Source organism: Rhodnius prolixus, unplaced genomic scaffold (genome assembly GCF_049639745.1).
Source record: "Rhodnius prolixus isolate KJV_2025 unplaced genomic scaffold, Rpr scaffold_7, whole genome shotgun sequence".
Classification (NCBI taxonomy): domain Eukaryota; kingdom Metazoa; phylum Arthropoda; class Insecta; order Hemiptera; family Reduviidae; genus Rhodnius; species Rhodnius prolixus.
The window spans coordinates 8,418,538-8,445,126 of record NW_027411582.1 but is presented as its reverse complement, the minus strand read 5'-3'; the positions used below and the strand labels follow the sequence as shown (position 1 = coordinate 8,445,126).

Below are 26,589 nucleotides of genomic sequence, written 5' to 3'. Positions count from 1 at the left end.
AGGGAATGGAAGTGCGCTGGAAGTCTGAGAGGCCGGAAGTATAATATTAAAGTTAACTACTTTTTTTTGTTTTTAGTTACAAATAATAAAGTTACAAGGGAATTTAATTACGTAAACTGCATGGTAAGACCAAGTCGTGTGAGTGTCCCCTAAAAATAATGAACTTTTAATATTTTTTTTAAAAAAAAAACAAAAACCTGGAGAAAGATGCAATATTAATAATAATTATAATGAAAGAAAAGCAAAAACAGCGCGCAATGTGGTTAGAGTTCAAGGTAACATTTAACTATATCGGTGGCTGTGGTATTCTCATCCCCCACTACAACAACAACTTTCCGTGTGTATACGAGAGTGATAGTTGTTGTGGTGGTAGTAGTGGTTATAGATGAAGAAAGAAGTGGAAAGAAACTTTGGAAGAAGTAAAAGGATGGTGAGAGTATATGTGCTACAGAAGAGAATGAGAAAGAGAATTAGTGTGTGACCAGGTGTTGGTAGAAGTCGATGAGCGTCTTCTAACCGGCGTACTTCCCTCCGGGAGAGTCTCCCAGGAGAAGGAGAAGTTATTTTTCTACTCCTCAATGTTATTGTGGAGCTGTGGTTATTTTGTTTTATTTTTCTTTTCCTATTTTGTAAATACACAGTGCTGGTGTTTTAGTAGTTGTAAGCTGTAAAAAAAGTTGTAGTGGGGGTAAAATATATGCAGTGTGTCTGTGTGTACGTTGTGTATAGACAGCGCACTCTACATCTCTTACCTTCATCAGTACCTCGACGCTAAGTAGCCTTAGTACTATTGCTGTGGGTGCTGTCACAGTCTACACAGTGTGTTTCTGTCACAGAAACGGTTTTTTTTTTTAAAAAAAAAACTGTCGGCTTTTCCAGATTTTTTCTTTCGCGCTTTCCGCTTATTATTTTATTTATATTTAATCAGTGGTGTTTTATTCAGTGACATTTACGATATTGTGTGTTTCAAATTTTATTGCAAAAATAAATAGTTTTCTATAAAAATCATGTGACCCATTGAATTTATTATTTTTATTACAACAATTAATATTTAAAACTTTTTTTTAAAAAAAAAAAGAACAGAAGTAGCCCCACATCCCAAATACTTGGAATATTTTCTGTTTCCGTTCTAAGGGGGGAAGTTGTGAAATGACTGCCTTATGGGTACGTGGTGGTTATACAATACGTGATGATGGTTGTGAATCAGTGGTCACTAGTTCTTGTTCGCCGGGTGTTGATGATCTAGAATTATGGGATCTTGGCCTGTCCACGACAACACCACAGCCGACCTCTGCTCGACCTACACAGATCACCTTGTCCGCCTCCTCGGATCATAGTGGAGATATTTCTGGTGAGATTCTTGGAGTTTTTTATTTTTTTATTTTTTTTATTTTGAAATAATTGATTGGATTCAAAATGGCAATAATGAAAAGTATGTTCATAATGATCTGCAGAGAAAAGACATTTTCCCGAAAAACTTCCCCTCAGTTTTTCATTAATAAAAACACATTACTTTCTAAAGAAAAACTAGATTTTTCTTAAAATACTTTAACCTAAATTTCTTAAAGCTTCTAAGCGTAACTTTTTCTTCTCTGCAATTTTGATCATATAATTATACTTACACAAGTTAACGCAATCAATATTCTTATCCGATATTTGGAAAGGTTTCAAAAAATTTTCTACGATTTTGTATTAGTCAGGATTTTTAGAATGAATTTGGGGCTTTAATTACTTAAAAAAAGCTTCTGCTTTACCGGAATACTAGAACTGGTAACAAAATTTGGTTGTATTCAATGTTGCGTATCCAAATTTGATGTTGAACAAAGTGTTGATAATACGGGAAGTGGTTAGCTCGGAACTAATTAATCTGGGATCGAGTCCAGCCTTAGATTGTTTCTTCCTGTAACTCACTGGCCGGTAAGTAGAGTCGTACTAGAGTAAAAAGCTAGATACACTTGGCTGTAAAAGAGCTATTGTGAGACTTCCTTTAGTGTTTAGTGTTTGTTCTTAGAATGTGATCCGTCATCTGTGAACTATGTGTAAAAATGGGAATGAGATAATGAGAGATTGCTTGTGGGGTTCGCTGAACCCAAATTAGTTTTGAAGCAACAAAATAGTTGAGCAGGCTAGTAGGAATTCTTTTTACACTTTTTAGTTGTTAGTGAAGGTGTTGTTTATTGTTGTTAGGCTGGGATACCCGCTGGGACGTCTGGTTCCTTGAAGAAGTCACTAATCCACCTCTTTTCCCCTTGTATGATGATAGTTTGTGAAGTGATGATCTGTCCGGAGGTGCAAGTGAATTGGGAGGGTGCGAATAAAAGTTGAACCAATGCCATTGTTATAGGGCTAAAAATCACTAGTACAACATTTTGGGCCTCGTTTAGTAAGTTACCTTCTAAGGAAATTAAGGGCACGAAGGGTGATAAAACAGAGAATAATTAAGTAATAGCCTATTTTTTTTTTTAGGTGGGGCTTAACCAATTAGGTGCCTTTGCTGGGGGGGCGGAAGCTCATACTCTACTAAAAAACAATATTTTCTAACAAATAAAAAGTAGCCATACGCGGGATTCGAACTGGGGATCTCCGACTTACAAAGCCATGCTCTTGGACCACTACAAACACCCAGCATTCAAAATTGTTTAAATATTTAGTGTCAATGTAGATGCTGACATTTTAGAATATTAGCCTTTTATCAGGCGAACAAAGACTTTTAAATCGAATACTCGACTGACTTCAACAGTACTCTGAACCAATTAAAACAAAAAAAAAAGCTAGAGTTGAGACAAAAATAGATCGCTGAGTTCCTGTTATTCGCTTCCCCAAATTGCAGGAACTAGGATTTTGGGGGTATTCCTTTTCATCCAGCATCCAGTAGGACAGTAATTATCCTTAGCTCCTACCGGTTTTGCCTACAAAAAAAAAAAAAAGTACCCTATATCCTTCCTAGCCAATCCCTAGAAACGCCTCTAATTCTGCAGAAAGGCTTACAAAATTCAGTAAATTGAACCTTTTTCTATTTAGATTGGCAAGCGTTCAATTCTCCAGTAAAATTTTTAATAGGACATTGAGTGGACAAATTGAAATCTTTTGTTCTCAGAAATATATTCTCAATTACCTTTTACAGATTTTAGAAACAATCTGGTATAGCTCAGGATATCCGGATTAATGTCGGTGCAAAACGTCCAAAAATAACTAAACAAAAAGTCATCTATTATTTCTGAACAACTCTCTAACCACCTGTTCAATGCACTTGAACAAATTGCATACATTTCTCTTAAATATTGAATAAAAAATTAATTTTTTGCAATATTTTAATAAATTTTTAGCGCTATATTATATATTTACCCTGGAAAGAGATAAAAAAATATTCACAAATATGATTCACAAAGTTAACACCTCTTTCTTTTATTAATGATTTACTTCACCTTGGGTATGGGTTATTAAAGTAATTGGTTATTATTAGTTTTCCATTTTTTCTTTTTCTAAATAGACTATCTACATGATTTGGAAAATATTCTGCATAATATTTATTTGAATGAATAAATTAAAATTCTGTATCTTCCTTTTTCTCTAATTATACATTTAATAACACCTTTTTTAAAAAAATGGTTTTCTCATTAAAACAGTTCCTTCCAATATTAAATTTAGACTAGTAATTTTGCATCTTTTTAAATTCCTTCCAGTTTTTCGTTTCTATTTTAACAAAATTTAAATTCACATTCTCGTAAACTATTTTTGGTAAATTTGGTACGTTTATTGTAAACTTATGCCGTGTAGTGGGTGGAAATGGACTAGCCATTTCTTCAGGGATCTTTACATCCCAGAGGATGTCGCAAGTCCAATAAACTGTAGCTTATCATCAACATCACAAATAAACTCATATTTACACATTTAATAACACATTTTTAATCACATTTATGCGTGAATACTAAATATCATTGTGGAGCCATAACAGTTTCGGCGTAACTCTCTCCAACTTATCTTAAAGCTTGCATATACAGTCGAACCTCGCTTAACGAGCATAATTCGTTCCAGAACCTTACTCGTTACGCGAAATACTCGTTAAGCGAAACAATTTTTTTCATATAAATTAAAATAAAAGGGGATAATTGCTAGATCAGCCACACTTACACCATTTTCTCGTTTCTCAATGATTTTACGTTTCAATTCTAACGTTATTTTAATTCTTTTCGAAACCATTTTGTTAGAGGGATAACAAAATAAACACAATAATATTTAAACACAAATGTCACTATATGGACTTCCCCTATACACCACTCATTCGGTGAAGTTCGGTTTCGACTGTATCAATGCATTAGATACGTGGAGAATATGAAACGCATATGCGTAAACAGGAATGACAAATCGAAGAATGCGCAGTTTTCGATGAGTCAGCGAAATGTCATTAGAAAACTATCGTTATGCGAAACATCGCTCGCTATAAGAATCAATTTGTTTTACTCGTTATGCGAATTACTCGTTAAGAGAGGTGCTCGTTATGCGAGGTTCCACTGTACTAGTGGAAGTGGAGGTAATATGGAAGCCTTCTTTGTTTTTGACTTACCAATGCTAGAAATTCCAAAAAAAAATTGTATTGCTTTCTCTGGTAATTTATTAGCTTTATACAGGGTGATCCATTTAATACGCACCAATCGCTAATAACGTTTTAGGAAAGCGGATTTTCGAAAAAAAAAATCCACGAAGTAAACTATATGTTTTTTGGGGTCTAGTTTTCAAATTTTCCATCCCCCAATGCTGTATCTTTATTTTTGGCGGAGTTACGGACATCAGGGTTTTTTGACCGTAACTCCGCTAAAAATGAAGTTACAGCATTGGGGGTAGATTAGATTAGATGAAATTAGGGCGGCCTCCAGGCCTACGCCACTGCGACCCCTTTGGATCTATTGTGGCTCCCCGACTTTAGAGCTCACCCTCCAGACCCGTCCGTTTAATCAGACTCTTAATTCTGGAGAGTGCCTCCTGGGTAAAGCTCACAGGCCTTGGTTTTTCCTCCCAGAGAAGTAACATCCTTAGCCATACAAGCGGCCTCACACTGACACAACACGTGCAGACTGCCGTTTCCTCCTCTTCTTCCTGGCAGAACCTACAAAGGCTATCATCTGCCAGGCCTATGCGATGCATGTGTTTTCTGAGCCTGCCAGTTAATAGGCCTACAATTATCCTTATAGCCCCACAGCCTTGACGGATTAATTCTGCAGTCAGCCTCGGCGAATCAGCATCGGGGGTAAAAAATTTGAAAACTAGACCCAAAAAAACATAGTTTACTTCGTGGGTTTTTCCGGAATTCCGCTCCCCTAAAAAGTTATTGGCGATTGGTGCGTTTTAAATGGATCATCCTGTCTTGCACTATTGTCTTCAAAATTTACTCTCCTCTAACCAACCACCAGATGAGCAACCATTAATTTTATGAAAAAAAGTGGAAGTGGGGCCTCTGAAGTGCGGGTAATATGGAACATCTTAGTATTTTTATTGCAAGTCGCCGTAGAGTGGGTTTAGGTACAATGAATATTTTTGCAGCTTTTCTTTTTAGCCCCATTTTAGATTCTTTTTCTTTTAGTTCCCCAGAAAAATAAGTGATTTCCTTTTAATGCTTGCAATAAGCTATCTTGGATTTGATATGTCACCAAAAAAAAAGATTGTGGAGTCATAAGAACTGATTCACAAATGAAAATCGCTGCAATACATCCCCTTTGAACCAATATTTAGTGCGGATAACTACCACTATTTTGATAACAAAACAAAAAAATAACAGTTTGAAAACCTGCCTTCTTGAATGTTTTCAAGAATCGATAATACCAGCAGGGTTCCGCAAAACCACCACTTCCTGTGTGTAGATATTTATTGTTCGCAATCGTTAAATAATGTTACCATAATTACGCCAAATTTTTTTCGGAAGCAAGTTCAAATTTTAGTCACTAGTGAGAGAAAGAAAAAAATTCAGTCATCATTCCGTGCCCTATTCCACTGCATACTAAATTAGTTAATTTGTATTCTTGTATTAAATATAAATTTATTTTTTATTGAATACAATTTTAAATTTAAAAATTATAAAAGTGCCTTTCAAACATTAAATACAGGCACCCCTGTTTAGTAGTAACCTAAGAGAACCTTCTCACATACTTAGTAACCTCACTGATGCTGCGACTAATTTTCACTTGATACTGATGGAATATTCTGTACCGGAAATACAGCTCCTAATTTTAAATCAATGGCATAAAACCATCGGATAACTTACTTACAATTTTTAGTACCATCTTATCTACAACAAGTTTGCCCACCTCTGTCATTTATCTAAGCAATTGTGTAAGTACATGCACATGAATATAAAAAATATATATGTATATTGATATATAACTTAGCAATTGTTTTTAAGCTTTAAAATTCAGATTAATTTAGTCTTCGAACTTAAATAACCTAGCTAAACTTCAGTAGGTAGCCTCTTTTACCTTCCAGTCTAAGTTAGAGTAGTTTATCTTCTAAATTATTTTAACGATCGCAGAAAAAGTTTAATATTGAATATTTATGGAAATATTTCCACCAACTTCCTGCATTTTAACTGGGCTTATTAATAATTGAGTACTTAATTGAATTTCGAAGTAAATACGGAATACAAGGCCTTTTTCTTTTTTTTTATAAGTTATCTGCATAAATAAAGATTTTTTAAACGGATAATAGTCGTTATAATTAGTTCAAAATTTTTAGGAAATAATTGCGCAACATTTTGACAACATCGATAAAGTATTTAAGGGTTTCAAAATTTATTGAAAATCGACTTAGAAGTTTGACTTTACAGAATTTTTTTGAAACTTTATTGGAAAACCAATTGTAATGGTTTTTCATTTTGAGCATAGGTATTCAAGTGCCGTTGAAAAGTGTATAATAATTTGAAAAATTATTTCCAGAAAAACAGCTTTAATTAGTATAGTTTGGGGGAAATTTTACAATCTTTTGGGTTAATGTGTTTTTCTTTCTTCTATCATTTTCAATATTATGACTCCATTATGTAAGGCAAACAATTTTAATGGTTTTTCTTTGGCTAAATATAAATGTATTATAATTAACTTTTAACCAACCATTATTGAGCCGGCTGGAAATAGTTCCAGTGAGAGGGGGGCCTTCCAGTAAAAGTATTTACACGGGGAAAAACCCAGGGTATTGGTTATAAACAGAAAAGCACCCTTCTTCCTCTTGTTGGTGCCCACAGCTTTCTGAGCCCTTTTTAAGTAGAGAATTTTCTTCAACAACTTTGCTATTACTGCGACTGAAACTTCTGAATGACAAAAAAGTTATCCCATCTTGAATGACAGACACTCCTAGTGGTAAAAATTTTTATAGTTTCTCATATGTTTTTTAGTTAAAACAATAATTCCCTCAGCAGTACCCTGAAGGGGAATTTGAAACAGAATTACATCTCGGAACGATCGTAGCACGGCTTGTTTATCGCATACCTCGTTTTGGATTTTCATCCATGATCAGTGGTTTAATCAGTGTTTCGTGTTAAGAATTCGACTTCATCTACGTTTCAGTCACACTCTCAGGGGTCTCCTGAATCCACGTAAATAATTACTTCCTTTTACGTCAGATAAGGAAAGTGTTGTGATAATAAATGTATGTTTTTTTTTTAAATTTCGAGATTTCACAGCAAATATTTTGTTTTGAAGTTCTTTTTTTTGAACAAAATATGTGAAAAATAAGAAAATGAAACTTTATAATTGAACTTCAAAATCAAAGAATTAATAAAACGGAAGTATTGATAATAATGTTTAAGAAAAAGAAGTTTTTATGAATTAAGTTAATAAAATTTAAGTAGAAAGAATAATGAGTTAAGTAAAGTTAACTGTAATATTTCTAGAACCGTACTAGCAGCCCTTAGTGTAGCGCTGGGTACCGTACGGTTAAGGTTGAACGTCTAAATATTATGGAGGGCTGACTACCCAGTTTTTTGTCCCAGTTTGTGTACTGTACCCTTTTACTACTTCCCAAACTAAAAAAAAAAATAAATAAAAACACTACTTTTTACCAGCCGACAGACCATAGAGGAGGGAGATGCTGTCATGTTCTTCACCCTCTTTGTCACAACTCTCTTGACTATGTTTCCATTAGTCCCTGTCCTTGTCCCCAGGGTCTGTTTAGTTTATAAGGAGCTCGCTCTCTCTCTCTCTCTTATTTATACAGTACTATCTGGCTAGACTAGACAGGAAGAAGGTAGAAGAGGTAGAAGAAGGTTTTTCTCTACGTCCGCGTCTACCCACCCGCCCTCTACTAGAAACCAGGAGCACGGACCTTGTTCTGTGGGTTTGTCTGTCAGAGAATCGGTATGTGTGTGTATAGATAATGTGTGACACTGGGCTGGTCCATCTGTGCAGCCGCTTTAAGTAGATGCACTCATAACTATGTTTTGACTCTAGTATTATTTATTCACGTATAAGTATCGCGTCATAGTTTTGTTATTGTTATAGTTATTTATTTATTGTTTTAGAATAATTATCAAATACATTTTTAATATTTTATTTTATACATATAATCTTGAATTTTAAAAACAAATTGCTTCACTCCTCCGAATGCTATAAAACAATTTAATTAGGTAATAAACTTAATTTTAACATGCAATTTTTTTACTAACAGTTTGCAATTATACCGCACATTGTACTATTTTATTTCCGGTTTCAGCAATTTACTCGTACGATTCCAGTCAGATTATCTCTCTCATGAAATTTTGGTTTTGTTTTATAAAATTTTGATTGAAATCTTCAGTAGAATAGAATAGAATAGAAAAGAAATTTATTATTCTGGGACAATTGTCCCCTAAGAATAAACACAGGTACAAATAGAGGCCTTAATAGTTTGGCCTGTGGTTAAACAGAAAATAAATAAATAAATAAGTATTAACAAAAAGTGAAAATAAAAATAACAGCAGAAATTAAGGAAATAAACTAAAACAATTAGAATTTCGGAGGAAGCTGAATAGAAAGGAGATAACTGACGGGATTTAAAGATAGATAGGGTATAGGAGCATGGCGGACAGATGAAGGCAAGGAGTTCCAGAGAGAGGTAGCACGTATTAGGAAGGATTTGTCAAAGGATGAGGTACGGTGAGAGGGAATATAGAGATCGGATGAGCGAGATCTGGTGTTACCGGGAATGGATGGAGGATTTAAACTTAAGGAGTTGAAAAATATAGGAAGGCCTTTTGAGACTGCATGACTTGAAAAAGGAAAGTAGCCAAAAGATATTGGGCGGCGATAGACAGGTGAAAAGCCACTTCAACTCATCGTAGCAGTGCGAAATGCGGGACCCTCTGGAAATTCTGAAAATAAATCTTATAAAGCAGTTTATGAGACGCTTGAGCTTGACGCTTGGTAACCAATAAAATCCACTAATTATTTTAAATAATAATAATTTAATTATTTAAGTAATTCATTCGTTCATCGCTAAAATCTGTACCTCAAATCGTTTCAATAAAAACGGATTAATTTTTTTTTTAATATTGGATATTTAATTTGCATTTTTGATCTTTCTGGGTTGTTAAAACAATAGTATCCATTGGAATTGCTTAAATCGCGCAAAATTGAAAAGCGTTTTAGTAAAGTTAGGAATTATTTTTAAATTTGGATGTTTTACTCTCCTTTTTAGTGCTAATTAGAGATAGGAACCCAACAAATCACTGGAATAGCACTCAAGAAGGGAGGCTAAGGCATCCATTTTTCTTCCAGAGCTGCCTCAAAATTAATTTTTTTTATTAAACCTTATTATCTACTTTTCTGGTACAAATTTTAAATATCAACATCCGGTTGTTTCAAGTTTTTTGAGTTATACGTCTAAACAGAGTGATCTACAAACAGCCAAATTCATATAAACTAGTTTTATCGTCTACAGGAATCCACACATTGGTGAAAACTCCATAATCTGTGCATAATCTGTTTAAAAATGTCTCCAATAATCGCCGTCTACGATGTTAAATTGTAAATTTTAAATAATAATACTTGTTGCAATGGTTTACGCAATATGTGACGTTTCAAGGGAACATATATTATACATATATTTGTAACTTGATTAGTATATACACTGACCGCCCAGGTGGATGTAGCGCACTCTTCCATGTAATTTAATTAAACATCGCTACTTGTCTTTTTCTTTCTTTTTTTTACAGAATCTGTTCGCTTTAAGTCATTTTAAGTGCGTGGGATCACGTGATCACGTGTTATTCACGTGTGGGTTGAGTTTTATGAAACCTAAATTCATTTTTGAAAAAATTATTATTATTTTTATTTAAAAAGCTACAATGGTTTATAATTATTGATAAATATGATTCAATTTCATGACTAAACCATTTTTTACTTGTTTGCTTGCTCATTTTCTTTTGAAAATGGTACCGACGTTATTACTAAATTATTTAGATAGTTCTTTGTCGGATTTTAGGCGTACAAGACATGTTGTTACCTTGAGTTACAGTTCTATGCTTTGGACTATATCCTTTTTGTTAGCTTAATTTATAGACCGTCTTCCTGAATACTAACAACGTTCTTCTTGGGTTTCGTTTTTTCGGAACAAGCAATCCCACAATGTTCACCTTGAGCTGATGATACCTTTTACGAGGGTCGTTTGAAAAGTCCGTGCAAAAATAAAAACTACTTAATTTTTTGGGGTAAACCTTTTTTATTTTTCAACATAGTCTCCTTTTAGGCTTATACACTTCGTCCAACGCTGCTCTAGTTTGTTGATCCCTTCCGAATAATAGGATTTGTCCAAGTCTGAAAAATAGCCATTCGTTTCTGCAATCACCTCCTCGTTTGAATAAAATCTTTTTCCCGCCAGCCATTTCTTCATATTGGGGAACAAATAGTAGTCCGAGGGAGCCAAGTCTGGAGAATAGGGGGGATGTGAAACGAGTTGGAACCCTATTTCCATTAATTTTGTGACCACAACTACTGAGGTGTGAGCTGGTGCGTTGTCGTGATAGAAAAGGACTTTTTTGTGGGCCAATCGTGGGCGTTTTTCTTGCAGCTCGGTTTTCAAATGGTCCAATAACGATGAATAATATGCACCTGTAATAGTTTTACCCTTTTCTAGATAGTCGATGAGGATTATTCCTTGCGAATCCCAAAAGACAGTCGCCATAATCTTTCCGGCCGAAGGAACGGTCTTCGCCTTTTTTGGCGCAGATTCCCCCTTGGTAACCCATTGTTTAGATTGTTCTTTAGTCTCAGGAGTGTAGTGATGTATCCATGTTTCATCCACAGTGACGAAACGACGCTTAAAGTCCTGCGGATTCTTCTGGAACAGCTGCAAACCGTCCTTTCAACACTTCATACGATTTCGTTTTTGGTCAAGCGTGAGCAATCGCGGCACCCATCTTGCGGATAGCTTTGTCATGTCCAAATGTTGATGCAAAATATTATGTACCCGTTCATTCGAGATGCCCACAGCACTAGCAATCTCACGCACCTTCACTCTTCTGTCATCCATCACCATATCATGGATTTTATCAATGATTTCTGGAGTAGTAACCTCAACCTGGGCGTCCAGAACGTTCAGCGTCACTTGTGCCCATATGGCCACTCCGAAAATTTTGAAACCACTTATAAACTGTTCTAATCGAAGGTGCAGAGTCACCATAATGTTTATCAAGCTTCTCTTTAGTCTCCTGAGGCGTTTTGCCTTTCATAAAGTAGTGTTTAATCAACACACGAAATTCTTTTTCGTCCATTTTTTGAAAATCACTCGACTTCCTCGATTCAAACGAATGCCAAACACAAAGAAATAGACCGATCTGGCTGAAACTTGGTGTGTGTTCTTCCAAGAGATGCTACTAACTAAACATAACCTCGATACGCGCCAGTAGTGCTATCTCTCTGACTTTGCACGGACTTTTCAAACATCAAACCAGTAAGCCGAAGAACGAAACTCAAGTAGATGATAGCTGTCAAGTGGTTTCGCTCCCCCATCAAGTTACAAATTTTGGGTATCCGCTGACGGGTTATCAACTCCCAGATTTCTCTCTATTTCGGTCGCCCAGCTGTTATTGTTTTAGTTATATTTAACTCGGTAACTACATTAATTTGAATAAAATTTATAAGGCTATGTGTTAATCAAAGGCTTTAAGGGGGAACTACTTTGTTCACATTTCTATCAAATTTTTTTGTTCTTGAAAATAACTTCAAAATTGATGTTATCACTTCAATAAAGAAAAAAGCTCGATCCTATAAAGCTGCAATATATTATCCTACAAACAATTAAACGTGAAAAATATTAAGTATTTTGATTACTACTAAAAAAACAAATAACTTCGTCTTTTTGCCAACGTTTCGACAAATTTATTATCGCCTTCTTCAGGGCGTGTCTATGCGGGGTTTTGTTAAGTTACTGATAACTTTTGGTTCAGAAGCGATTCATCGTTAAATTGAGTCCTTAATATAAATTTTTTATGGTCACTAAAAACTGATACCAAAAAAAAACGTAAGAATAACCGAAAATGTATCACCAAAATCGTTTCCTATAGAAATAGAAAAGAAATTTATTATTCTGGGGCAATTGTCCCCTAAGAATAAACACAGGTACAAATAGAGGCCTTAACAGTTTGGCCTGTGATTAAACAGAAAATAAATAAATAAATAAGTATTTACAAAAAGTGAAAATAAAAATAACAGCAGAAATTAAGGAAATAAATTAAAACAATTAGATTTTCGGAGGAAGCTGAATAGAAAGGAGATAACTGAATAGACGGGATTTAAAGATAGATAGGGTAGGAGCATGGCGGGCAGATGATGGCAAGGAGTACCAGAGAGAGGTAGCACGTATTAAGAAGGATTTGTCAAAGGATGAGGTACGGTGAGAGGGAATATAGAGATCGGATGAGCGAGATCTGGTGTTACCGGGAATGGATGGAGGATTTAAACTTAAGGAGTTGAAAAATATAGGAAGGCCTTTTGAGACTGGATGACTTGAAAAAGGAAAGTAGCCAAAAGATATTGGGCGGCGATAGTCAGGGAAAAAGCCACTTCAACTCATCGTAGCAGTGGCGAAATGCGGGAGTCTCTGGAAATGCTGAAAATAAATCTTATAAAGCAGTTCATGAGGCGCTTGGGCTTAGCTTCAATATCACCTTATTACCTTAATGAGTCACTATTACTTTTTTGTTCAGAATATAGTCAAGTTTTTGAAGTTAGATTTCCTCCGGAATCACAACTTAAAGCCCATGTTCTGCGCATGTCAGTTCCTGAGAGTAAAAATGTGTGAATATTATCAAAAACTAAATTTGATATTTGTATTAATAATACCTTTTTTAAACTTTTTCTAAGCGGAAGTGCGATTTGTGATACATTATCTACCCACTTTAATGCCAAGTACTTTTTAATTTTACGTAATTTTTAGATTAAAAATTTATTAAATGGGTCCATTAAAATCTGTGTTAATCTCTGATTTAAGCATTAAAAGATTTGTCGTCTGTGGACTGATCTTTTAGCCCTTCATTTATACTTCTAAGTACAGTACTTCCGCCCCTTTATATTTAAGCACCGACTTTGAATCAAACTTGTCGTTTAAACTTAAACTAATTCAGCAAACCGTACCTGCTAGATTTTCCTTTTATTTACCAATTTACACTTAAAGTAAAATTATTTTTAAAATAAATCTTATAATTCCTGAATTGACAACAATAGTTTTTAGTCTCCAGCCAAGAGTAGACAGTGAGTTTTAAGGATTTACTTGCTCCCCTCGCGTAACTACTTACTACTTGGCGGCGGATGGGTAGAGTTGCGGAAAACCTGTTTCATAAACTCGCTTTATTACTTCCACGAGGAGTGGGGATTTAGAAAACAAAAAAATAAATAAATATATTAAATAAAGTAACTAAGAAATGGAAGGTTTGTTTTGTTTTATTTAAAGTCCCGTCATGCTGGGCTTGTCTGATGACTGTGGAGTTTCCCGACGGGATTGATTACTCTTCCAATCTGCGATCCATCAAATCTGGGGGGAGCCCATAAAATACAAACATAAATTAAGTTCTTTTTTTTTATTTTATATTTGGAATTTAAGCCTCGTGTGTTTTTATGAACTAAATTTCTCCAAAAACTTACAGGAAATAAGCTTCATAGTATTTCGTACTTGATTTGTGGACCCGACTAAGGGTACGTTTACAACGGAGCTGTGAGCATAGATGATAGCGGAGATGATAGCAGTGATGCATCAGCCTTATAGAATAACCTAGTACATTCTTATGTGAGCGTGCACAACGAAGCTTCGACTAGTGACTCATACGCGCTGCTATAAACGAGCATAGATGATAGAATTGAATTTTTCATTTTTCTGCTAGCTGAACTCCAGTATCGGAGCTTCAAAATGGACGTCGAAAAATTATTTAGTGCTGTCTTTACTCATTATTTTTGGTTATTATTTTATTATTTACTTTTAAACAATATTTTGTTTTTTAAATCGTGCTTACATTTATTTTCATGTGTATTTATTTGTTTGTTTTTTTTCAATAAAATCATTACTTACCTAAGAGTAATCACTAGTTTTTCTTCTATGGTTATAGGATTTCCATGACAATTTTTCCAAAGTTTTCTTAATTTTGACCTTATTTTTTCTAAAATATAGTCGAATGTGGTTGGACCCATCCTCACATATTCAAAAAAACGATCCGGATAATTTCTAAGTTCCTTATATAAACAGTGAAATTCGCCCAAAGTACTTCGTTTTTTATTTATGGGATGTACATGATATTTTCTAAAGCGTTTTTTCTTTAAAATATACCTTTTGGTTGCTGGTGAACATAAAAACTCTTCTTCACTACTCGGACATGTTGCATGTATCACAGCTCCGTTGTGCACACTAATCAGCGATTATATTTTACTCTATCAGTTATCATCTCTGCTATCATCTATACTCACAGCTCCGTTGTAAACGTACCCTTAGTCATAATAGTAACTTAGCTTTCAACAAGTCCTTATCCGATTTTATTTCAAAACTATTATTTTGCATCTAAATTTTTTACTCATTAATTTATTGACCTTTTTATTTTGTGAAAGGCTAAAAATGTTTTATCCTTTTTAAAATATCTAATTTGGAATAATTAACATATAATACTTAAATTTGATAATTACGCACTAATAATATGTACGCACGATCAGCTGTTCCTCGTATAATTCCTATAATTTTTAATTGACGTATTGTGTTAGCTGTGGAACATATGTTTTTTTGAATTGTTATATGCAGGTTACATTTGACATATGTTTTATTGTCTATAATATGTGTTTTGTTTTTTTTTATCTTAAGATGCTGTTTAGTCAAATCAGATTTTCAGTTTCAGTTTCTGAAACCTCTGTACTTAAAAAAAACTAGTTTAATTATTTTTATTGTTTGGGATATTGGTTTCAGGGCTGCTTAAAACTTAGCAGTAAGTTCGTGTGATTTACTAACTTATGTTTTGTTTGTTTCTTTACTTTCAAAAACAGTTTTAGCTTTTCTTTTTGGATTAAAAATGATTTATTTAACGTAAGTCTAGTCTTTTGTCTAACCCTCAATTGTACAAAGATTTTGTACTTTGTATTTTACTTGAAATTCTATTCAATCCAAAAGTGTATTGATCTATAGGACATATTTCTAGTTTAATAATGTTTACAATAGAGTGACTCCCATGTCATTAAATAAATAGGGATGTTTTGTTCAACTGACTACCTGAGCCCTTTAATCTCGTCTTTTGTGTGGCCCTATTCAGGGTTATTTAATGACTAAAGGGAATTTTTATTGTGCCCTATTCTTTTTAAAAACCTATTTTTAAAGAAATATTTATCTGTATTCCAATATCTTGTAAACTCTTTTATGTTTTAGGGGAAAAAAAGAAAAAAACTTTTAAGATGGATAATTGTTTTCCTTTTTTGTTTAATCTGTTAATCACCATTGTCACATCAGTTTTGTATCTTCTGTAGTTGAGAAAAATCTTTTTATCTTGGAAAAACTGAATCTAAATGTCTGAAAGAGCTCATAAATATATCATTAAGATAACATAATTTGGTTAAATAGAGAAATATTTTAATGATATCATTAGCCAATAATATGGTGGCTATAGAACAACCATTACAGATAATTTAACAGATATTTTCTGTTTTGAACTAACAATAATTTTTAGATTTTTAACATTGTATAGTATTCCAAAATGTGCACGCCTCTTTTTCCCTATTCATTCTACGTCATGAATTTTTCTTGCAATTTATATTCTTTTAACACAACTTTAGAATTTTTAGAGTGCCTCCTGCTTGGAAATTCAAGAATATCCATCGATCTCAATCCCAGAATCCTTCTTTGCTATGTCTTAGCCAGGACAATATCTTTGGGCATAAACGTTAAATCCTTCTTGAAGGTCCTCTGCCTTTCTTTTAATTACTACTCCTGCTTATACAGGATCTTTTGGACATCTACTTCTTTTAGATCTCTCTTTAAATTTAAAGTTATTTCTAGTCCTGTAATGATAGATTTCGGTCTCTCTAAGCATCTTTAAACAGAAAAATAGCTAGTCCGAGCTAGTCCATCTAAATCAAATTCCAAAATTAATAACTGATTGTATAAAAATCCTACAACAAACCAATTCTTTTTTTGGTTCGTACTCTTCAATACCCATTTCCGGTGAGTACTAAAAAACGGAAAATCTGTATAACTCTCCTCTTACGAATACAATAAAACAAAAATATAAAAATAAATCAAGAATCAGCGAAGTCACAGTTGGTAACCGTGTCTTCTTTGACCAACATATTTCTGCTGACCAAAGCAATTCAATTGTTCACGTCAATCAGAATTGTTTTCTATTTATTCTACTTTTTTAACGTTATTACGAAATATTTAAAATTTTATTTAAATTATTTTTTTAAAAAATTAATATAGTGCAGAAAACACTGCGCAAAACCTTCTCTTTTATTACACAATTGACGTAGTTCCATATTTCTTGTAAAATTGGAATTTTTACTAAAAGATAGTTGTCTACAACAATTTTTTTGGTATTCAATTGACCATTTTTATAATAAAATAATATTATTAAAGGATACGTTCAAGAAGCTAGCTGAAACCCAATAGTTCAAATTGTAAGAAACCTTTTTTTGCAAGTTCGAATTTTAGTTAGAAATTTGACAGAAAACTAAAAAAAAAAAGAAAAAAAGAGGCGTTTTTGTACAGTGGTACATCTGGTGTACTACCGATCGACGAAATCGTTAAAATACCTTAATATTTTCCACTGATAGAACCACCAAATTAATACTTCCGTTTAAAACCAAAAAAAAAAGAGGAAACAGCACGTATGAAACACACTTTTCTTTTACGATGGTTTACAAAAAAAAATGTTAGAAAATTTAGAGCAGAGAAAAATCCTAATTTTCAAATTCATGAAAATTTTATTTTTATGAGTACTAAATACTCATTTCGATCAATGAGTTTTTCGTCTTTATTATTTAGCTCAATCAGCGGTTTTAAATATTTTTTTGTATGTCACCTAAAAAAGTATTAACTATGTTGCAAATAATAAAATTGTTGCCTAACTTTTAAGGCTTGTAGTAGTAATCAAAAAATTTATGGTATGATAAAGTGGAAGAATTGAAACAAGAAACGATGGCCTATTTTTAATTTTTATTATTATTATTTATTTATTTATTTTTTTAATTTCTGGTAGACCATCCTTCCAATCACCTATTTGCTCATTTTGAAATCGTACTTGACTGACAGACATTTTAGAGTGAAGTAGAGGAACTATTCTTTCTCCATTCAGCCATGCTGACGCTGGAGTTCCGGCAAGGCAGCCTTCTAGTGCCCTATTCTGTACACAATCTACTCCTCAGACATACCAACTCATCCTCAAACTACTCTTCTCACCTATGCTGACGATACTGCCCATCTTATCTACTAAAAAAGGGATCCATTAATAGCTCATAGAAACCTTCAGTCTCAACTCACCTCCTTAAAAAAAAAAAAATGGGGCTATCAAACTGAACGAAACTAAATCTCAAAATATTACTTTCACTCTTCGACGCATCTCCTATCTGTTACAATTTAATTCCTTTACCAGTAGTCAACGTAGTGGGCTTTACCTTGACAGAAGACTTACATGGAACCCGACTCGACTTAAGGAGAACAGAACTCAACAGACGCTTCCGACAACTGAAAAGACTACTAGACAACAGATCAAAACTCACTCTGGACAACAAAAGACTTACTACATATATGTAAATATATTAAAGCCAGTCTGGGCTTATGGCATCGAACTGTGGGGTTCAACCTAACGCTCAAATCTGCAAAGGATCCACTCCTTGCAATCTAAAATTCTTCGCTATGTAGTTTGACGCCCCTTTCTACGTCCACCAAACAAAACCATTCATCCAGACTTGAACATTTCTTCCGTGCAACACAAGTTGCTGAAACACACGATACAGAATACTCCATCTTAACATTCAAACACATCACAATCCACTTGTACATCTATCTTCACAGAACATTTCCAGACAACACTTCTAGGACAGTCTTAAAAGATAGTGGCCTCGCAATCTCCTCTCTGAAGAAGAGAGTCAGTAGAATTTAGAATGTATATTGGAGTGTTACCGCTGGGTAGCTTCTTCACTCTGATATGTGTGATATGTTATTTATTGTTATCATTGTTGCTTATAACGCAAATTGCGTTGATTGCAACTAAATAAATGATTTAAAAAAAAAAAAAATCTGGTATGGGTATTAAGAAAAGGTTTGCAACAGTGTAGATGGGGGATTTTGGGTTCTCAGCGGAAGGAACCCTCTTGTGGTTCTTTAATAATAATAATTAAATAAAAACTGGCAGATTAACTTACAAACGGAAAATTAACATTTCGATATTTCGACTTGGAGATTGATAACTTTTTCTTTTTTTTCTACTGCTAATGGATGGAGCAGCACTCTGTGCTCCTGCCATCCTTATAGCTTAACCAAAATTAAAATCACGTAATCCTTCTCTAAGCATTTTCTTCCATTCATTCTAATTCGGCTATAGCTTTCAAATACATTCATATTTCATTGCTAGCTCTGCTATCGACTTAAGCACATAAATGTTGGTGGAGAATATAATGTCTTCGTAGCGAAATGGTGCATCTAAATACCTGTATATATCGTCAAACATTCGTTTCCTTTCTACCACATAACGTGGACATATCATTATTACATGTTTGAAATCCTCCTCCTCATTGCAGTCTACGCAAAGAGGAGAGGACCTTTTGTTGATCCTGTGTAGATACGATCCGCACACCGCGTGGTTCGCTCTTTCAGCCTGCTTATTGTCGTAACAACCCATTTATTAGTGACAGTTCCCTTAAACCATGGTTGTCTAGGTAACTGATCTGTCATAGTTTTATGGAATCTACCTTTATCACCATTATTGTAATCTGTCTGCCATTTTTGTAGTGCTGCTTTTGCAATTATACTCTTGATATCGGTGTGTGGTAATTTATAATTAGCCATTTCCCCACTATTGGTGGCTTCCTTTGCAACTGTATCAACAATTTCATTCTCTTTTATATCACAATGACCCCTTACCCACAAAAAAATTAATGCAGACTCCTTTCTCTTTAAAAATGGCAATAGTTTCTACAATCTCTGCGATAATCTGATTCATTCCTGTAGACTGGTTGTGTATATGTGATAATTTACACAACGCTCTCTGGCTTGAACAGCACACCTGTGGACGTAATGTACGCAGAGGCTGGCGAATTACCGCTCGCTTATAGAATAGAAGTACTGTCCGATCGATATGTCTTAAAAAAATTAGCCACGAACCGAATAATTTATAACAAAATAAGCCAATTAAATACCGAAGTCCTCATTCACAAATATTGGACAAAAAAGAAAGGCCCCATTTACACAGAAAGTTTTATTAGAATCTCTACCTTTAGAGATAAGGTATATTCTAATAATAAGTTAGATGTGTACAACTTAAAATACGAACATTTATTGAGCGAATTAAGTGTTACACTTCCTTCGACTTGATAAAGGTACCGGAAGAGATGAGAACCGCGGCCTTCGAAGATTACATTTCTTCCCATTATCCGGGCTCATATCGTTTATTTACAGATGGGTCCAAAATCAATAATAAAGTCGGAAGTGCCGATTGATAACTTGGGACTCGGCAATAAGCTTTAAATAAAAATTCACTTAAACCGGAAGTAGTGCTACTTTGCATCATCGATTTCCTGTAAACGATGTATGCTTATTGCACAAAAAACTTATGAAAATGGTATCAGGTTCGTAGTTCTAGATAAATATTTTTGATTTTCTCCATCACATCATGTTTATTTGCATCCCTAAACGGTTTAGTACTTTCATCCATTATCAGGGATAGATTTATCAGATTGGTGTAGAGATTTCTACAGCAACTCCCTTTAAAATAAATGCGGGCTACAAAACTGTAAACTTTTATTCAAAATATTTACCTAGAAAATGGTTTTCTTAAGATAATTCTAGATATGGGATGAGTTAGAGATTCCCTAAATAGGGATATTTAAGGGCCATTTAATGCTTCCAGGTAGTTATACTTCAAAAAAATTTACTCGACTATTCCTTGTTTTATAAAATTGTAAATTAAGAATTAGCAGAAATATTATAGGAGGCTGTGTGATTGGAAGGAAGGTTACAAGCTAATACATGTTTTGGTTTTTGGTTTATTTATTTGTTTATACAAAAAATAAATAAATAAATAAATACAAAATGGAGTAAAAATATTTGAAGAAAAATATGTAGGAGGCGGCCCAAATTGGCCTGCTGACGAGGGGTGGCGAGGAAAGGACCTGTTGGATGTATTTATCTCAGGAGGACGGCCTTGATCTCCGGTATATGTTGTAACAGCATCGTTCTCCCTCTCTGAGGGTTCTCTTGTCGGAGAGAGTCCCATTCCCTCTCACTCTGTCCTACATCAAAACTAATATCGGTCTAGCCTTCTTTCTTGACGCTCTCTATCTCTTATTCAAATATAATATTAGAAGGTCCCCTTATTATCTGATCAGAGTTTTAGATTTTTTTTTTTTTGCCCTCCCCCCTTCAGAGAGGATTCAACTTTGTGGTATCCTTTCTCACAAGCTACTTGTGTAATCCCTGGATGTCGAAGAGCTTGTTTTATTTTTCTGGATTGCTCTTAGATGGAGTTTGTGGTTTCCATGGATTGGCAAAAAACCTTTTTTCCTAATCCATCTTATTTGCAAGGAAATAACCTACTCCTGTAATCTAATCACATTTTGAGGAAAAACTTTCCTTAGGTTTTCCTTTTGCTTATTTTCTCTTCCTCTTGTATTGCAGACGTGTCAGATTTTCAATATTAAGTTTTTGTTTTAACAAGAAATATCCATTTCTCTTGAGTTTTCTCACGAGTAGTTTTTGGGGGAAAAATTTTTTTTTTCCTAAGACGCCATAATACGAAACGTTTTAAAAGTCCAACATTTTAATCACATCTATCAAAATCTCTTAATTACAAAAAAAACAAACTAATTTACTAAAAGTGTTAGAAATCTGGAGGTTAGAAGTTCAATGTGAGAGCCAGCTAAACGAGACCACCTGTTTTACCCCGTAGCTAGCTCGTTCTAGCTCTGTGCAGGAACTACGCTGTGTGCACATCGTTACAATTCGCACTCCATTCTTTCCCTGGAATTATCTTATTCACTTATATTCTATATTATACTATTCTATACTCTATTGTATTCATTACCTTTTTTTTTAAAAAAAAAAAAAATATTTTTTTTTTCCTGCTTTTATCACGGACCATTTTTAATTGTTTTCCTTTAATAATTATCACTTCGTAAGCTTCCCTTGTTCTCAAAAAAATCTTAATAAGCAAAAGCCCTGAAAGTTTGATTTTTTTGAGAGTGCTTCTCCTCGAAAGTACAATCTTCGTCAAATCTTCATTTATAATTAATTAAACCCATTGAATTTGATGATTTTTTTGTTTTGTTTGTGGAGTTAAAGGAAGGTATTCTTCGAGAGAGAGAGACAGGAAGTGCATACGTATTATTGTATCCACGTCATTCGCATAGGACAGGTCTTAGTCTAGTGGTCAAGAGCGTGGCTTTGTAACTGGGAGATCACTAGTTCGAATCCCGCGTATGACTATTTTTTAATTGTTAAAAAAAAAAATATGTTTTTTAGTAAAGCATGAGCTTCTGCTCCAGTCCACGACACCTAATTGGGTAGTTGGGACGTTAAGCCCCGCCTGAAAAAAAAATTGGCGATTACTTTACTTTGCATTGCCCAAAAGTTTGACTGTGTAATTTAAATTGTATGTATAAATGACGCCATTAGTCTGTGTATTCCAGAATCTCTGAATTACTTTCCCTAATTGCATTTGTGTTAAAATGTATTAATGAGAAGTAATATAATTTCGTCGGTGTCTCTGGGCGCTGCAGCCAGTTTTCAAAAGGAAATGCTTGTCCCGAGCCATAAAGTTGAGAATAAACCAGACTACCCTGCGTCCAATCGTTACCTGTATGGGTATTAACCAAAGCGGAAGAACAAAGGTTGGGCAGGTGGGAAAGAAAAAGTATTGAGAAGGATTTTCGGACCTGTAAGGACGCAGGAGGGCGAATCGAGAAGTCGTTGAACTGAGTTCGGCGAGCCTGATATAGTAGCCACACTATAAAGTCTGGTAGACTACGATGGCTGGGACATTTGCACCGAATGGAGGAGACGAGAGAGGTCCTAGGAAAGCACTGTATGGACACCCTGGTAGATAAAGGCCGAGGGATAGGCCTCGACTAGGATGGATGAACGATGAGTAGGACGATTTGGAGGCCCTTGGTCGGCAGAGATGGAGAACGACGGCAAGAGACCAGAGATAGGTGGAGAGCTGCAGTGGCTGAGGCTCGGGTCCTTGAGTGAGTGTGTGTGAATATAATTTCGGAGTTGGTAGAAAATATTATTACTTGGAAATTTCAAAATTTTAAAATTTAAATTTAGAATAAAATGTGCGGATATCCACTGGAGCTCTGAAATTATTCTGCTCCAAAATTTGCAGATCTCAGAAAATATATATATATATATATATATATATATATATATATATACATTTTTATTTACACTTTACACTCAGTTAACTAATGAATACAAAAGACAAAAAGCGTGTAGAATTCAGTGAGTGTAATGTTTGGGTTCAAGGCGCCTGGAAGAGGTTATTCCAAGGTATAAAGATTCCGGTTATTTCCTTTCGTTGATTGCCCTTGAAAATTTAAAAAGAAAAAAGAACCTGCCATTTAGTAACCTCCACACAATTGTCCTACTCTCTTTTTCTGAATTAGCATTGCTAAAACAGCTGAAACATATTATTATTATTATTAACAAATATATTAATTTTAATGAATACATTTTGATTAAATGGAATTTTTAATAAAATATTTGACCTTCAGCAATAAATTTCTTCATTTTGAAACATTCCATTTTACTTTCACCTAAGTGTTGACATTCTAAAAACATTTGAACTGACGATGCCTTTAATTCTAATAAAGGCCTAACTGATATCCTAAGATTAGTTTAGAAAAAGGGACGGTACCTATGCCCATGGCATCGCAGCCGTGTATTGTGCTGAACCAGCAGTTCTAAGGCCTTTTTACATTCCCCAAATCAGGTTAAAGAGGTAGTTCTGAAGGAAGTAAGGGCCCTTCAGTGCAGCTTGGCTGTCCCCAAGAAAGATGAAAAATCTCCCTATTTCTATGGTCCATTCGCAGGTTTTTCCTCAGCACAAGTTTTGAACTGAAATTCTAAATATACTGGTATTTAAAGTCGACTCTCGATAAATCGAAATCCAAGGGACTACAAGAAAAATTCGAATTATCGAGAGTTCGAATTATCAAGAAGGGGGAAAAAATTCGAATTATTAAGAGTTTTTATTATGTATATATGTATGCACATACGTATATTGAAAATACGTAAGAGCTTACCTAAGTTTTAGACATGTACAGCCTCAAGTAAAAAAGTAAAAATAATGAAAACTACAAAAAAGAACAAAAAAATTACATATGTATTAACATTTCAATAAATAATAATATACATATGTACCTAATTAAAAAAATGAAGAACAGTTTTTTGTTTCAATGTGGCTTGACTTAGTCAAGTGACTTAGAGTTGTAGAAAGCGTTGATGGTGGAATATTGAAAGTTTTGGCGATATCTTCTTTTTTTCGAACCACTTTCCACGGCAGCGATAATTTTTTCTTTGGTCGGACCCAGTAAGGGAGACGTACTTCCCATCGTGACAAACTAAGAAAGAGAACTGGAAAGTTAAACTGGGCTGAAAGGAGGGAAACATTACGCAGGAAATGAACAATAAGCGGAAAATGAGAAGTAAACAATTACTAGGGAAAATTCGAATTATAAAGAGGGGAAGCGGCCTCGTTCGAATTATAGAGCCTTCTCTCCCCCTGTTGTTGAGAAAAGGATTTCGAGTTATCGAGCGTATCTAAATACACTGAATTTTTTCGATTTACCGAAGTTAACAGCTGTAGAGTTCGAATTATCGAAAAATTCGAATTATCGAGTTTCGACTGTATATCAAGGTCTGACAACCGTAGAGTGCACCAATCAAGATCTCTTAATACACTAATAAGGTTATAGTTTTGGAACAGAATCATTTTCACTACTTAGTGGCCCCCACTTCCCTCGTACTTTGAGTGATCTATTCAATTTTGTGGACAACTTTTGTGCTCCATAAATTTAAACTAGCCTAGAGGTTTTGGTAAACTGTCCCGCTCGAGTTTCCTAATTCAGTTGTATATTATCCAAGAAATTGCTTCATTAAATGGGTAAGAAATGTGTCTTAACTCATCTATATCATTCTTAATATCAAACGATAGGTGTAGAATTGTTTGGTTGAACCCCTAAAACACGGGTTTATAATAGTCTTACAAGAGAATTACTTTGTTTTCAAGTATGGGTTACGAGCTTCTTGACGTCTTGCAAGATTTTTTTTTTAAGAGACAAAAACTTAACGTAACTACTGCAGAAAGTCTATCCATCTCAGCCTCAGAATTATCCTGTCCTACTCACGAGCACACAGGCCAGTAAAATGCTTTTTTCTTTTTTGTTCAGGAAAATTTATTTCCGGGAAAAACTTTCATACCGGAAGTAGGAGAACTTTTAAAGCGATACGATCAAATATTATAATAATGTTCGAGTTAGTTATTTGTACACTCTGTTAGGTATATTGTTCTAATGTAAAGTATTATTAGTAGGTATAATAGTGATGAAAAGGGTGTACAGTATTTAGGTGTATTTAGTTTAGGCCATGCCACGTGTATCACGCTGTGAGCAAGTCAAGGCCGTCATTGTTTGGTACACGTGGAGTACACGTTCATGATTATATCTTATAGCGACCATGAAACTTTTGTTAGTTCTTTCCCTTTCCACTCGATCTTCTTTCTTAAATATTGTATCGCCACTTTTTTTTTTCAACTTTTTCATCATCTTCTATTTGCCACCGTCATCTTGTCAAAGTGATTATGTCAGGGTGTAAACTTGGCCTTGGAAGTAACTAATTCTGTGTCTCAATTACTTTTCTTCTTCTACCTTCTTCGGGTAGCTCGTCATTCAAGGTTTCCTGTAAACGAGTAAAAGTTTTCTACCAGTTTGGACAAAAACACTATGAAAATTTATAGCAGTCTAGAAACTAGATATTCCGTGTTAGCTGACCCAAACTATTTACATTTGCATATTTACAAATGAAAATGAGAGTGGTATATAGATTACTACATCTCTGACATGGAATTTTTCATTTAAATAACAGGAAAAAAAAAAATTACATTATTTTTACTATTTCTTACTGAACTAGTTGAAAGAAAGTATGCATTAAGGAGCCACAATAAGCTAGCGGTTATAGGCTAGACCCGCAAAGCTAAGATGCATTGTTGGTTTAGTGGGTTCGATTCCCTATCTCTAAGTCTTGGATTTTATTTAATGGTTAATATGAGAAATTTACAGTAAAGTATGTTAGGCGGTTATAGGCTAGACCCGCAATGCTAAGATGTATTGTTGGTTTAGTGGTTTCGATTCCCTGGTCTAGGCCTTGGATTTTATTCAATGTTTAATATGAGAAATTTACAGTAAAGTATGTTAGGCGATTATAGGCTAGACCCGCAAAGCTAAGATGTATTGTTGATTTAGTGGGTTAGATTCGCGGTCTCTAAGTCTTAGTTTTTGTTTAATGGTTAATACGAGAACTTTGTAGTAAAGTATAGTCGTCTCTGCCCACGACAACTAATTTGGTAATGGGACGCTCGTCTGAAAAATTAGGTATTATTTCAATTTACTTTTTTCCATCGTTCTGCCATCTATTGAGGTGATAATTTCGTAGTTTTGTCACATAGTTAAGGATAATCGTTCACAAGTTGGTAGTACCTTGTCAGATGCCAAGATATGAACGACACACCTGTCTTCCCCTTTAAAGCCTTATTCACAAACTATTCCAAAACACTCCCCACCCAATCTGTACAGCACCTTCTGACCTTAGTTTCCTGTCGTCAGCTCATTATGTTTCCTCCTACATCAGATCAATATCTCACTGAATTATTTCTGTGGCAGTGGTGAATATTTTCCTACT

The 26,589-nt window shown here is 34.4% G+C and overlaps 1 protein-coding gene across 7 annotated transcripts in view; it reads left to right on the top strand.

Moving 5' to 3' along the window:
* Positions 1-26,589, top strand: part of EcR (Ecdysone receptor) — a 310,735-nt gene that overhangs the window by 251,580 nt on the left and 32,566 nt on the right. For 2 of the 7 annotated variants that reach the window (XM_074113806.1, XM_074113803.1), the window contains exon 1: positions 89-1,351. The exons of 3 other annotated variants lie outside the window; for them this stretch is intronic. In XM_074113806.1, the coding sequence (XP_073969907.1) occupies positions 1,150-1,351 (202 nt within the window). In that variant the 5' untranslated portion in view covers positions 89-1,149. Of the gene's footprint in view, positions 1-88; positions 1,352-26,589 lie in introns of those variants that run through there. 2 more of the 7 variants (XM_074113807.1, XM_074113804.1) reach the window with 1 other exon arrangement.